This window comes from Pinus tabuliformis, chromosome 3_2 (genome assembly GCF_031772625.1).
Source record: "Pinus tabuliformis cultivar Carrire ecotype Pingquan chromosome 3_2, CPIR1, whole genome shotgun sequence".
Lineage (NCBI taxonomy): Eukaryota > Viridiplantae > Streptophyta > Pinopsida > Pinales > Pinaceae > Pinus > Pinus tabuliformis.
In genome coordinates this window covers 817,148,968-817,165,018 of record NC_142302.1, presented here as the reverse complement: position 1 = coordinate 817,165,018, position 16,051 = coordinate 817,148,968, and the positions used below count along the sequence as shown (strand labels likewise).

At 39.5% G+C, this 16,051-nt stretch overlaps 1 protein-coding gene across 2 annotated transcripts in view; it reads left to right on the top strand.

Annotated features, from left to right (window-relative positions):
- The first annotated feature begins 589 nt into the window (after positions 1-589).
- Positions 590-16,051, top strand: part of LOC149183147 (cysteine-rich receptor-like protein kinase 2) — a 48,716-nt gene continuing 33,254 nt past the window's right edge. Inside the window, exon 1 of one of the 2 annotated variants that reach the window (XM_089417056.1) lies at positions 590-1,356. In XM_089417056.1, the coding sequence (XP_089273182.1) occupies positions 612-1,356 (745 nt within the window). In that variant the 5' untranslated portion in view covers positions 590-611. Of the gene's footprint in view, positions 1,357-3,211; positions 3,722-16,051 lie in introns of those variants that run through there. The other variant, XM_089417057.1, reaches the window with a different exon arrangement.

Here is a 16,051-nt window from a genome sequence, read left to right as displayed (position 1 = left end):
GCAAAGACTTGCCTAAATTATGATGGGAAATCACATTTTTATTTTTACATAGTTATAAATATTGCAATCATATCCATAAATTATAACATAAAATATATAAAACAATTATTTATATAAAATATACTAATGTTACAATAAAATTTTAATTATAATCCAATCAAATATTAAAAAAACTATAATAATATTAAAAATAAATATTTATTTTCCAATATTTTAATTATCAAATTAATAATGACTCAAATAAAGGTTTAGAATCTTACCTTCGAAAGTACCAATAACTTGGAAAGTAAATTTGTGCCAAAAAAAAATGTCTGTTCAGCTTCGTGGAGGCCCCGTGGGTCACACCATTAACCTTTATGTCAAAAGATATCCGTCACTCACGGTAAATCGACAGAGTTTGTTGACTTTGGTTCACGGTCACACACTTTGATTAATCAGCTCCGGTCGTACCATTTGAAAATTGGAAAGAAAAAATGAAAATCTGTGGAGCCAAAGACGCGTCGAATGGTCAATGACAGCCCGCAGCGACCGGTAACTAAAACGCGTGAACCGGCGGGGACTCGTGAGTCTTGAGATTATGTAGGACTATTGCTCGTTGCTGCGGGCACATTATGAGCACCCTCATAATTTGGGTTCTGCGGCTGAAAGTTTTGAGCACAGCCATGGCCAGAGCACAGGGAGTTTTGCTCGCGTTCGTGTCAGCATTAGTCCTTGCAGGGGCCGGAGGTGCGATCTTCGAGATTCAGAACAACTGCCCATTCACGGTTTGGGCAGCGGGTTTACCAGGCGGTGGGAAACGGCTGGACAGAGGGCAGTCGTGGAGGCTTCAAGTCGCCACGGGTACAGCAAGGTTTTGGGGACGCACCCGGTGTTCCTTTAATGGCAATGGCAGCGGCAGCTGCAATACTGGGGACTGTGGGGCTCTACTAAACTGTCAAGCCTCTGTAAAACCCCCTGCGACGATGGCCGAGTTCTCTGTCAGTCAAAACAACCGCGACTTTTATGGCATCTCTCTTGTGGATGGATTCAACCTGCCAGTGTCGATCATACCCTCCAACTCTTCGTGCCACGCAATCGCCTGCAGCAGCAATATAAGTGCCATCTGCCCCGCTAAATTGAGGGTTTCGGTCGGAGGCGGTAGCACCTGCACCAGTTTTAATACATCGCAATATTGCTGTATTGGGCAATATACAAACAATTGCAGTGAGACTAATTATACGAAGATTTTCAAGCGCCAATGTCGCCAGGCAGCAGACGACGCCACCAGCACGTTCAGTTGCTCCGGAAGCAATGACTTTACAATCCTTTTCTGCGGCAGAAACGCCAAATTCCTTCAAAGTCAACTTTCTAGTGGAGGTCAGCTCTCTAATCTACCGTGTGATTACTTCAGAATCGTATTGTGGATTTTGGAATTTCATCAAGCATATTGTGCATTGCTTCGTTAAACTGCTGCACATAATGTTTATTTTTATGGCTTTTCAATTCATTTCCTCCGCATCCTAGATGGGTACTAATGGTTTCCATTACTGGGTATAAATGCACACTCTTATTATTCACCCACGTCATTTGGTATTTATTCTGCTTCTTCAGAAAATTAGTCATTAAGCGTTCATTCTGCTTATTCAGCAACGAAACATAAATATTTTCAACGTATTTGGAGTCAGGGAAATATTATTTAGCAGTTGGATCTATTTTTTTAAAACAAATATAGTCTTATCCTTTTATGTTTTTGAATGGAATCTGAACAAAATATTTGATTAAATTTTGATTTTTGTTATTTAAAATGTTTTTTGTTTTTTTTTAATTAATGAGTCTTTCATTATATAAATGAATTTGATTTCCGGCCTGGAGTATGCCGTAAAACTGCTTCTGCTTGGCTAAGAGCTCGTCTTCCTCGGACGTAAGGAAACAGGTTAACGGCCCAAGACCCAGAGGCATCTGGCAGGAGTGAGAGCCTGCTCCCGATTACGGACCACCAGCAGGGTTATGCCAGGTGGCATGGTTTTCCTATTTAACAGTGATGAGTCAAACCCAGCATTCGCGGATAGCAGCCAGAGAGATGGCTGTCCTCACTGTTGGTTTGACACCTGAGTTGATAGGTTTTACCACCTTCGGAAAAAAAATAAAATAAATGAATTTGATTTGAAATAGTAAAAAATTGAATTCAATATTTAGATTGTGAATAATTTACAATTCAAATTTGTGATTCCAACTAATTTTTATGAAATTTTGGACAAATTAAATTAAAAAATATGTCAAAAGTTCTAAAATATATAACAAATAGACTATAGCCATAATAGATATTTTTAAAAGACAACAATAATAATTAAGATATTCTTAGACTCTGATTATAGCCAAAGAGACAACAATAATAATTAAGATATTCTTAGACTCTGATTATAGCCAAAGCCATATGATGGCATGTCACTATTTATATGTATACTTGACTTATGTATAGTCAATATATTTAATTGAAAATAATATATATAAATATAAAGTTATTTGAAAAAAAACTCAAATGAAAATTTACTTCAAAAAACACCATTTTTATTGCATATAATTTTTTTTTAAATATCTATATAAATAAAATCATATATATATACATATAATTTCATTTTATTTTATTTTCATAAACTATTTTTATATAAAATAGTATTATAAGATAAAAATAAAATAAACGTTAACGAAAATATTTCCTACCAACTAAATTCATATATTGAAACCAACATAGTGTTCGTATGTTGATTTACTTAAATTGGTTCCATTCAACATCGTGTTAATTTAAAGCCAACTGGCATTGGCGGGGTGTTTCTGGGAGGTTTATCTCCTTAAGATCCCAATATAATCACATGGAGCTAGTAAATCATTGGATACTAGCTCCGCCGGAGAGCCAATGGGTGCACAATCCCCGTGCCAATACGTGCACAATCCTCTGCGCGAGGCCTTCTGCAATGAATCATCGCTCTGCATGTGGCACATGGCTATGAACCATGCCTCAGCGTGTAGCCTTATCCACAACCCGCTGTTTCAACGCGTGTTCTCCTACTTTTAAGTGAGATGTCTATCAGGTCCCATTAATACGTTGTTTTGGCGTTTAGCTAGACATAAATGGCTTCTGCGGTGGCGCGTGGCTATCGGATATGATCCATGTTTTTAGCACAAGTCCATTACTTCCCTGTCCTTAAGCTCCGCTATATCCCATATGTTCTCAGTCTTGGCGCGTGTTATAGCTTCGAAAAGAGTGACATACATGTCTCATTATCCGAGTTTTGGTGTTTAGCGACTCCTCTGTTACAGGCTCTATTTGCCTTTCCGACATCTGCGTACCTTCCCTGAACTTTCTAGGCCTTTTCCTTCCACGCGTCCTAGTCTTAAGACATGAGTCAAGTTTGTTGGTAGAGGTTACAGGTTTAAATTTGCACATATTCGCTATTAGTGGGTTTTCCTTCCTTATCTAGGTTTCAGTGGAAAGAAACATTCCTCTCTGTTATACTCTCTGAGTATAGCAGGTATGTTGAGCGTTTCCTTTCCTTTCTTCCTTTTTTCTGTTGGGTACATGATAGTCTTGCTGGCCAGTTAGTGAACCTGTAAGCATCTACCAATCTGGAGTTTCCCTGTAGTATCGTTGACAGCTTGGGTTCACTCTGGTATGAAAGTTCTGGCGATTTTGATGGTTCTGTCACTTTCTCAACATCATGAAGGCCTCGCGCGGAGCACAGAGGTACGTATATGGTTTTCCTATCTTGGTTCCTATCTTTGTGGTGCCTAAATGTCCCAGTTTCACATATTCTCTATGAAAAAAGCTTGAACCTTTCTCTTTTCACTGTTTTCACGCAATTTCCCATGGGATAAGAGAATGCATTTTGCTAGATTAGAAATACTCTTACAGGGTTCTTTTCTGATAATCAAGGAGGTCTTTTCCTTGAATTTTCCGTGTACAATCTTTTCAAAATACTTCATAGTTTCCCGTCCCTGCACAGATTTCCGCTGCAGAATAGGAAACTGTTGGTGTATTTGTTGTTGCCCGGATTTACCTTAATTATATATTATGGTCTTCTCTTTCGTGAAATTGTATATTTCTCCTGAAATCCATAGATCGTTTTGCTGTATGAACATGGATGGTCTTCTGAGTATGGGTTTTCTGCCCTAGATCCACAAGTAGATGGTTTAGTCTGGTTTTTCCGTTGTTAGTATCCTGTTTTCTGATTCCTTTCTCTATAAGTTTTTGGCGGAAAATTTGGGTTGGTGGTAACTGGTACGGTGGGCACGTATGGGATAATTACTTAGCCGTCATTTTAGCCATATTTTTGAATCCTTCTTTACCTCTTATTAACATTAGCTTTATTTTAAATTTGACCACATGTAATATTGTCTGCCCGTATGTACTTCTATGAAGGTTTTTCATTTTAAACTTATATCCCCCCTTAGGTGAATCTGATCCGAATTAAGCTTCTGCCAAAATCCTATCTTTCTGTATCTCAGATAATCTTAGCTTTATAAGGCCCTGTACTGTTTTTAAATCCTCCTCACTTTCTGAGCCATATGAGTCATTCCTTTTCCATCCTATGCTGAGTTGTCCTTGTGATAACACTTTTGTCCTTTTCTGTGATACACATGGAGATCCTCTCCGTTGTGTCCGCTTCGTCAGCGTTAGTACGGGCTGCTATCGAAGCTGAAAATGATTTTGCAAGTGGTCTTGTACGTAACGTTTCGCACCCTGAGGTGGCGAACACTATTATTCCTCCCGTCTCCTTGACGGCACGTGAAAAAGAAGGTGGCGGGGATGATTTCCCGCAACGTAGAAGGAAGCAACAGCCTATGAAGACTATTCCGCCACCCTCTGCATGCAACCTCGATAGTGCTTTCCTTGTTGATAGAATTACAAGTTTACAGAAAAGAGCTCTGGTAGGACAGTGGCACTTCCCGGATATGGGGGAGTCACAGATGCGGTCATGGCTAGGGAAACGCTGGAACCACTTGCTTGGATATATTCCAACAATTGTGAGACTTATGAGAGACTGGTATAGTTTCCATTTTCTAGATGAGAAAGATCTATTGAAAATCCTTTCCATTCCATGGGTGCATGAGAAGAGCTTTTTGGCCCTACACAAATGGTACGTAGGCTATAACCCTCTTAAAAATACTCCTTCCAACAATCTTATCTGGGTAAAACTCCCTGGCCTTCCTATAGAATTATGGACCCGTGAGACTCTATCTGATATAGGGAATGCAATTGGGAAGTTTGTATATGTTGACCCGAAATGCTTGGGTGCTAAGGATAAAAGAGTTGTGTGGATTTTAATAGAAAAGGAATTTCGAGGTGGTTTTCCAGACCATATCGAGCTTATGTGGGGAGATTTAAATTTGAGACAAAGGCTAGATTTTTGGGGAGTCCCATTTCAATGCTCCACATGCCACAGAACAGGTCACCTGAAAGAAAATTGTAATCGTCATCGATGGGATAAAAATTTTAAGAGGAGTAATCAATTCAAGCATAATTCATCAGAACCGAAGCAAAAGGATTCAATAGGTGGCTGGAATTCTATTAATAGTCGGTCGCCTTCTCGAGGTACGTCTAAATCATTATCTTCCTTTCTATCTCCTCACTCTAAGGCCTGCCACTTCCACAAGAAGGACTATCGATCTGTATCCTTATCTCCTAGAAAGTTCTCCTCACAGGGTTTACTTTCTGATCTCCTGATTTTATCCCCCCCTCCGGAACCTCTTCAATGTAGCGAAGTTCTTCTTCCTCCACAATTTCCCCATCCTGAATCTATTTCACATCCTATATCACATATTACTTATGTCCCTTCTACTTCCCCTTCTCTAAACATTTCTTCCTCTCAAAACAAAGGAAAAGGAAAAGAAATTGTATCTGATTTGGAGAAGACATCTAGACCTATTTGGAAGCCTCATATGCACAACAGGAACATTCCATGCCCCTCTGTTACTCCTCTAAACTCTTCGATTACTTCTCCTACAAACTCAGTAGGAAGTGATTTGGACATGCTTTTAAAGAAATCATCCCTTGCTCTATCTCCTCTAACTATTCATAAACCGGGATCTGCTTCATCTCCTCTTATCAGTCCAAACTCTGCTCGAAACATTACAGTGAGGAGAAAACATAATAGAGGCACTAGACATTTCCGTGGAAGATCTGCTGTCTCTTCTAGGAATTTGGACCATTCCCTGATTGATATTCCAATCATTGAACTATCTGACAATGGGCCCCTTGGAGCAAGATTGGCCTCTGATGGTCAGCCATGACTAGCATCATCTCAATGAATATTAGGGGTCTGGGGGCGGACCAGAAATTCCTTGCCCTAAAGAAGATTTTCACCAACAATCATCCTAATATTATCTTAATTCAAGAAACAATGCATTCTGCTGAGGATTCAATCAGATATTTTCGCCGTATGTTTTCTCAATGGCACATTGTCGCAACTGATGCAAATGGACTTTCTGGAGGACTTGTTATCCTTTGGAATCCATTATGGATTGTGGCTAAAGCTTTTAAATGTTTCGCTGGAATTCTCCTACTTGCAAACATCAGGGGTTTCTCAGGTTCTATTCATATCTTAAATATTTATGCCCCTTATAAGGATCGTCGCCCCTTCTGGAATAGATTTTTGTCTTCGGAGCTTTTGGAGTTAGATCTATTTCTCATGGGTGGGGACTTAAACTGTACATTATGTGGGGACGAGGTATGGGGAAGAGGAAGGAAGATGGATCCATTAGCGGGTTGTATTAAAGAAGCCTTACTTCATCATAATTTGACAGACATTTTTCCCCAATCTGTGGGACCTACATGGGATAATGGCAGAATTGGTTCCACTTTTTTGGCTAAAAGATTGGACAGATTTTTGATCTCTGATAACCTCTTGGTTCGAATGGGTAGGCCTATTTCCCATATTATAAATTGCTTCATATCTGATCATAGACCTATTACTTTATCTTGGGGTTATAGGAAATATAAGAAAGGTCTTCCTTATAAATTCAATAGAGTCTGGTTGGAGGACAAGGAGTTCAATGATCTTGTTAAATTTTTTTGGCATGCTAGTTGCACAAATGAGATTATATCTCCTTCTCAACATCTCTTGGATAATCTGCGGGAACTAAAGGTTAAGGTTATTGCTTGGCAGAGAAACAAGCAAATTGCCAACAGAGCTGCTTTGAAAGAAATTCAGGATAGTCTGGATGAAATAGCGGGGGAATTTAAAGGAGGCAACATATCTTTTTTGGTCCGCAATAAGATCCATGATCTGGAAAAGAAAAGGCACAAATTACTTGCAATAGAGGAAACTACATGGAGGTTAAAAAGCAGGGCATTGTGGCTGAAAGAAGGAGATCGGAACACTAAGTTTTTCCATAGATTTGCAGATCATAGGAGAGATATTAATTCTATATGGGAAATTCAGATATTAATTCTATATGGGAAATTCAGATTGACAGTGGGGACAAGCTTTTCTCACAAGAGGAAATCTCAATGGAAGCTGTTTCATATTTCAAAAATTTCTATAAAAGAAATGATAATATTAACTGTGAGGACATCTTATGGGGAATTGCTCCTTTTCCTTCCATGTTTAATGAGGAACAAAATAATTCCCTTTTCCAGCGAGTTTCTGAAAATGAACTTTTAGAGGTAATGAAATCTTTCAAAAAAGATAAAAGTCCTGGCCCTGATGGCTGGACTATTGAATTTTATCTCCATTTCTTTGATCTTCTCAAAAAGACATCCTGGGGATGGTGGAGGAGTCGCGGATGAGAGGATTTTTTCATCCTCATTATACGTCAACATATATCGCCCTTATCCCCAAAAAGAAGAAAGCAAATACATTTTCAGACTTCAGACCGATCTCTCTTTGCAATGCTATCTATAAAATTTCCTCTAAGATTATTGCTAATAGAATCCGAAGCATCTTGTCAAATCATATCTCCTTAGAACAACATGGTTTTCTAAAGGATAGAAATATAATTGAGGTTGTGGCGAATACACGAGTGTTTACATTCCCTGCATCTCAAAAAGATTGGTGCGGCCATTCTTCAATTGGATCTGAAGAAAGCATATGATAGCCTAGATTGGGGTTTCCTTAGATGCATTCTTTGTAAGATTGGCCTAAAATATGAATGCATTGAATGGATCATGGCCTGTGTTGAGAATGTGAATTTTGCTATCCTCATTAATGGTCTCCCCACAAATTTTTTTGCTGCTGCTAGAGGCCTTCGTCAGGGCTGTTCTCTGTCTCCACTTCTGTTTATCCTGGCCATGGATTCTCTTAGTCTTCATATTAATGGGGCGGTAAAAGAAAATAAATTCAAACCTATCAGAATATGTCGTGGATCTTATATTTCCCACAGTCTTTTTGTTGATGATATTATGATTTTTGGTATGATTTGTAGGCTTTCTTGGCAATGCGTTCATGATATCCTAAGGAAATTTCAAAATGCTTCTGGAATCTACATAAATGAGGGAAAATCTTCTTTCTTTTCTGATGTTGATGACAAGGAATCATTGGATTTTCTATCTGCTCTCTTTAACATTGGTACCAAGTCTTTAAAGGAGGGTTTTAAATATCTGGGTTTTCATCTCAGACCTGCAGGTTATAAAAGTTCTGATTGGTTATGGCTAACAGACAGGTTTTACAAGAGAATCGAAGGATGGGAGTTTAAATGCCTATCCATTGCGGGTAGGGCAGTGTTGGCTCAATCTGTTCTGGCTCAAATTACTGTATATTGGGCCCACTTATTCTATTTTCCCTCTAGTATCATTGCCAATCTAAACAGGCTCATGGCAAATTTCATTTGGGGAGGTGGGAAACATAAAAGCAAATATCATCTGACCAGTCTCTCTAAAATCTCTCTCCCAAAGATTCTGGGTGGTTGGGGTATTATGAATATAAGAAATTTTGGTAAGGCCCTTTTATGTAAATCATTTTGGAGGAGTATTAATGGGGACAAATTTTGGAGTGCTACTATCAGAAGGAAGTACATGGAGAATAGAGATCTCACCTTCTGGTATCGTGTTGGTACTATTGGGAAATTTCAGGGATCTGCTATCTGGAACAACTTCCGCAGAATTCAACCTTTCATACTTGAGAATTTATATTGGTATATCCATAATGGAAAAGATGTGCTCATCGGATATGATCATATTATTGGTTTGGGAGAGGATTTTAGCTTCCCTCGATCTATTATCTCTGCTTTGCACAGATCGGGAATCTTTTATTGGAATCAACTTATTGAAGACTGGCAAGGGGGCTTTTCCAATATGGAAAAATTTGCAGTCCTTGGGCATTAGTCAGGATTATGCTCAGCAGTGGGACAATATTATGATATCAATTAGGGGCTCTGGTATTTGTAATTCTGATGGAAAGGACCAACTTTCATGGAGAGGTGTTAAGTGTCAGGATGAATTAAAGGTCAAAGAGATTTATCTGGTTCTGGCAAGGTCGATACCATGTCCTTTTCAATACACCTTTCCTACCTCTTTATGGAAAACAGGGGTGCCAAACAAAATTATTCATTTTTCCTGGCTTGTATTCCATAATAAGATTTTAACTTGGGAGAACCTCCAAAAAAGGCATTGGCATGGTCCAAGTATTTTCCTGCTTTGTAAAAATGGGGATGAGAATAGTAATCATATCTTTCTTACTTGTAGCTATACCTATCAGTTGCGGAAAGATCTAGTAGCATATTTTGGGTTCCAACAAATTGATCATACAGATGTCAAGGAGGCTATTAGCTGGTGGGGCTCGCAGAAAGTTGCTCATAGATCTATTCCTCTATTGCTTTTCTGGTATGTCTGGAAGAAAAGGAACAATGCCATATTCTGAGAGGGGAAAGGCACATATTTGCCTCTATCTGATCAGATTATTTCGATGTATCTCTCCATTCCAAAAAAAGGATCTGCAAACAAAACACACAGTTCAGGCATCTTTTCAATGCAGCTGATGGGGTATCCAAGGGCTTTTTTTGATGGAGTTGCACAAAGAGGCATGTGTGCATGTGGAGTTTTCATATCGATGTCGGAAGACCTTCACTACTCAATTTATTGGCATGGTGGTCGAGGATCTAACAATAAGGCGGAGGCTATGTCATTAGTGGGTCTTTTACAGTTTTCCTCCTTCCTGAATATACAACAGCTGCAGATTTATGGAGATTCAAAAAACACTATAGGTTTGGCCACAGGAAAGCTAATTAACAGGAATCCCACTCTTACAGGATGGATTAATAGGATCAAAATATTATGTTCAAGTCTTCAGTCTTATTCCTTTTCTCACGTGGACAGATCTCTGAATTCAGTGGTAGACTCCTTATCAAAGAAAGGACTCTCAATTGCTTCTGGTATATGGAAATTGGAGGTACAAATGCAAGACTCTATATATTTGATAGAGGATTTCTCCATTCCTGGTATCTAGTCATCTCTCTGATTTCTGCTTCTCCTTTATTCTGTCTCTTGATGCTCTCATTTAGAGGTATGTTGTCCTTCCCCTATCTCCTTTTGGATGCACGATAAGGTACATTTCGGTCTTTTTGTTTTGGATCCTCTATCTGTATATCTTTTGATCTGGATTGTTGGGAATTTTGCGGTGGGAAAATACCAAAAACCAAACATTCAAACACACAGAGGCAATGCTCTGTTTTTACTTTTCTCCAGGATCCTTTTGTGCACAGAAGACTTAAAAAAAATTCACTGAGAGACAGAGTATTTCAACACCATAAAAGATTTCTGAGAAATTACTGGGTTAACTGCTGTAAATCCCTTTTTACATTCACTGCAGTGAAAACAACTTACTGCTGTAATAAAAGTTTACATAAGTTTACTGCTGTAAACAAAATTCACACAGACTTACAAAAAAACTTCACCATTTTCTTTATGCACTGCTTGTGCAAAAACCACACATGGTTTTCTTACAACTCCAAAAATTACATCACCTGGTTCTACTCATTTTACACACTGCTGTGTGTTTTTCTTTTTACTGCACCATCAATCTTTTTACGCTACTGTGAACTCCCTCTGTCTCCTCCCATGTGCGATACATGTAAATAAAAGTCAACACACACAAAAAAAAATATTCGAGCTACTCTTCTTGTATTACATTGCATTAAAAAAAAACGACCATACCTATCTTTAAATGCTACATACCTTTTACTTAAAGAAACCTACGAGCTATATAAAAAAATATATATCGTAACGTGCCCATATTCACATTAAAAAGGCCCACCAAAATCTTGTACCAATCATTAACTCATTTACCTACGGCGGTCAACCATAAATCTTTCACTCCACGCAAAACATTGAATTGATGTGGGTCCGTATGCAGCTCCAGGTGATCAACGGCGGAGGAAAGTGGAGCAGATCCGACGGTGGATAACCATATCGGAAGACCAACAAGTGCTGAACGTTAACCTCCGAGAAAATGACGTTGCGTTACGTCAGGGCTGAACCACGTGTCAGCTCCAAATTGTATCGGAGCTCCTTGCCGGATTATTCCTTCTGCCTGAAATCAACCCGAGAGCTTTCCGGCGAGGTTTATTGACCGGTTTCTGGCAGCTGCGTTGAAATTAGATTTCAACACTCCCCTTTAATTTCAACAGCTGGGCATTCGGTCATACCCAGACACTTTCTCAAAAATTCAAAGCTTTTCTGATCCAATGGCTTTGTCAAGATGTCTGCTACCTGTTCTTGAGTCCTGCAATGTTCTAGGACAATTTCTCCATTGTTCACCAATTCTCTGATGTAGTGAAACCTGGTATCAATGTGTTTCGTTCTCTTATGAAACACTGAATTCTTTGACAATGCAATAGCTGAGCTATTGTCACAAAAGATCACTGTCGCTTTTGCCTGCTCTTGGCCTAAGCTTCTCAACATTCTTCTCATCCACACTGCTTGACAGGCTGCTGCTGTAGCTGCCACATATTCAGCCTCTGCTGTAGACAATGCTACAATGGACTGCTTCTTAGAAGCCCATGAAATGGCTCCTGAACCCATATTAAAAACATAACCGGAAGTGCTCTTCCGATCATCTACACTTCCAGCCCAATCGCTGTCTGTGTATCCAACCAAATCTGAATGTTCTGAGGCATGATATAAAATTCCAAACATTTTGGTACCTTTGACATACCTCAAAATTCTCTTTGCTGCCTGCCAATGTGCCTCCTTTGGCCTCTCCATGAACCTGGAAATTAAACTAACAGCATACATTAAATCAGGCCTAGTTGCTGTTAAATACATAAGGCTGCCCACAATGCTTTTGTACAGGCTAGGATCAAAATCCTTGCTGCTGTCCTCTCTGCTGAGCTTTAATCCCATCACTGTGGGAGTGATTGCTGCCTTGCATTCTTCCATCTTAAATCTGCCCAAAACTTGATTTACATATCTTGCTTGAGATATAAAAGTTCCTTTTTCATTTTGATCTACTTCTATGCCTAAGAAGTATCTTAAGAAACCCATGTCAGTCATTTCAAATTCACTCTTCATGACTGATTTAAAATTCTCAATAAGCTGATCATCATTACCTGTGAAAATAACATCATCTACATACAAGACAACAATTAAAATTTTACCATCATTTTATTTGATGTAGACTGTGGGTTCTCCTTCACATTTGTCAAATTCATTATCTAATAGATATGAATCTATCCGGCTGTACCATGCTCTTGGCGCTTGCTTCAGCCCATAAAGAGCTTTCTTCAATTTGCACACTTTGTGCTCTTCACCTTTCTTCTCATATCCGAGAGGCTGTTCCACATAGACCTCTTCCATTAACACTCCATTTAGGAATGCTGATTTCACATCCATTTGGTAGACTTTCCATTTGTTTTGTGCTGCCATGGACAACACTGCTCTCACGGTTTCCATTCTTGCAACCGGGGCGAAAGTCTCCTCATAATCTCTCCCATACTGCTGCTTGTACCCTTTGACAACCAGCCTTGCCTTATGCCTTTCAATCTTGCCTTTAGCATTGCTCTTGGTCTTGTAGACCCATTTCACACCAATGACTTCTTTGCCTTTCGGTAGCTCAACCAAATCCCATGTTTTGTTTCTCTCTATGGCATTCATCTCCTCATCCATAGCTTCTATCCATTTCCTATCTTTGATTGCATCCTCGAAATGAATGAGATCATCAACATGACAATACAAGGCAAATAAGGAATTCATTCCTTCATCATAAATTTCACTTAGATTTCTAAACTTCTTACCTCATTCACTTGGTGTGCAAGTGCTTGAGGATGCACTTGAATTTCCTCCTTGTGGTGTGCTTGGAGAAGCACTCTCATTGATCCTCAATGGTGTCCCTTGCTGTCCTTGTGTTGGCGCTGCTGTTTGGGGATGCATTTCAGCCACCTCCTCTTCATCTTCATCATGAGACAAATAGTTCTTGACATTCACCGTTTTCTCTATGCTTCCATCCCAAGCTTCCTCTTCAATGAATTGAACATCCCTGCTGACAAAGAACTTCTTGGTAGATGGAATGTACAGCCTGTAGGCTTTGGATTCATCACTGTATCCAATGAAGATGCATTTCTCCCCTTTGCTGTCCAACTTCCTCCTTAGCTGATCCGGAATGTGTGCATAGGCCACACACCCAAAAACTCTCATGTGGGTGACTCCTTGCTTTCTCCCACTCCATGCCTCTTCTGGCACTTTGTTCAAGACTGCTTTTGTAGGACACCTGTTCAAAATATAAACTGCACAATGTACAGCTTCAGCCCAATACTCATTTGGCAGATGCTTTGCCTTCAACATGCTCCTTGCCATCTCCATGATGGTTCTGTTTTTCCTTTCAGCAACTCCATTTTGCTGTGGGGTGTACCGAGTTGTGAACTGTTTATGTATTCCATTTTCTCTACAAAACTTTAGGAATTCATATGAGATATACTCACCTCCTCTATCAGTTCTCAATACTTTTATGTGCAGCCCGCTTTGGTTCTCCACAAGTGCTTTGAAGTTTTGGAATTTCTCAAAGACTTCACTTTTGTTTTTAAGGAAATATATCCAAGTCTTCCTTGTCAAATCATCAATGAATGTTAAGAAATATAGGCTGCCTGCTAATGATGGAGCTTGCATTGGTCCACACAAATCTGAGTGGATAATCTCTAAGGGTGTCTTTGCCCTTATGCTCTTCCCTGATGGAAAACTTTCTCTATGTTGTTTGCCCAATATACAACCTTCACAAAGGCTGTCTGGCTTCTCTATCAATGGTAATCCCTTTACCATTCCTTTTCTGCTCAATAAGTTTAGACCTCCAAAATTTAGATGCCCGAATCTCAAGTGTCATAACCAATTCTCATCCTTTGGCACGCTTTGGAAGGCCTCTTGGGTGACTGCTGCCATTTCCCTTTTGTTTTTCATGTCTGCCCTGATCCGGAGAGGGAACATCCTGTTCCTTGTCATATTCACTTCAGCAATGCATCTTTTGCTGGGTGGTATATCCATGATGGTGCACACATCATTTACAAAGTAAACATTGTAACCCTTTTGGATAAGCTGTCAAACACTCAATAGGTTACATCTCATTCCGGGGACATAGTAGACATCTGCTATGGTTTTCCTTTCTCCTTGTTTTGTAAATATTTTTACCTCCCCTTTTCCCATAACAGACACTTTACTATCAGTTCCTAGTGTGACCTCTGATTTCAAATTCTGATTTAAGGCTGAAAAGAGGGCTATATTCCCTGTCATATGGTTGCTGCAACCTGAGTCTAAAAACCATATGTCTTCACTATGTGTTTCAACCATGTTACAAGCTAACAGGACATTTTCTTGACTGCTGTTTTCTCTTGTAACATTTGTCTTTTGTCTGTTGTTCATATCATGCTGTTTCTTTCTACAATCACTAGCATAATGTCCATACTTTTTGCAATAATAGCATTGAACATTAGATTTATCATACCTTTGTCCTTGAGCCTGATACTGATCTCTTTGTTGGCTGCTGCCTTGACCTTGGTTCTGATTTGGATTGCTGTCTCTTCCTTGTGCATTTGATGGGTTGTTCCTTCCACCTCTATTCTGGCTTCTGCCTCTTCCTCTTTTGTTTCCTCTTCCTTGACCTCTTCCTCTTCCAAAGGACATCTGGGTCTTGAAGGCTTGCTCAAGAGATGAGTTTTCATTCCTACTCAACCTCTGCTCACGTGTTATCAGTTATGCATGTAGCTCATCAACTGAATAGTTTGAGAGATCCTTTGTCTCTTCAATGGTGGTGACTATGGCATCAAACTTTGAGGGTAAGACCCTCAATATTTTCTCCACAATCCTTCTGTCTTCAATGGTTTCTCCATGAGTTCTCATTTGTGTGATTACACCAATCACATGAGTGAAGAATGAGTCAATGTTATCTGACTCCTTCATGTTCAAGTTCTCAAAATCCTTTCTCAGCAATTGTAGCTTTGCTGTCTTCACTCTCTCCATGCCTTGATAGGCTGTCTTGAGGGTTTGCCATGCTTCATTTGCTGTCTTAGCTGCTGCTAACCTTGGAAACACACTCTGGTCTACTGCTAGATACAACAACATACGGGCTTTCGAATCCTTCTTCCTATTGCTCTTCAGCTGATCTCTCTCTCCCTGAGTTAGTGCATTGAACTCAGTTTCATCTGCTGGTTCTTCAAAACCTTCCTCAACTATTTCCCATAAGTCTTGAGAGGCAAACAGGGCTGTCATGGTTATTGCCCAGTAGTCATAGTTTTTCCCATTAAACTGTGGGAGCTGGGTGTTAAACAAACCCATACCAGTGCTTGTGCTGGCCATTCCTTGTATTCTGATCTATGCCTCTAAATCCTTGACTGTGTGTTTAAAGCAAATCACTGCTTCTTCAGCAACACAAAAAAAACTTTTGGAATACCTGAATCCTTTGATGTCTGAGTCTTCTGTCTGCCTGAGAGGTTTTGCTGCAGCAACAACCTTATCCCTTCAGCTTCTTTAACTTCTTTAAAGAGCCTGGTCCAGCTCTGATACCACTGTTGGGAATTTTGCGGTGGGAAAATACCAAAAACCAAACATTCAAACACACAGAGGCAATGCTCTGTTTTTACTTTTCTCCAGGATCCTTTT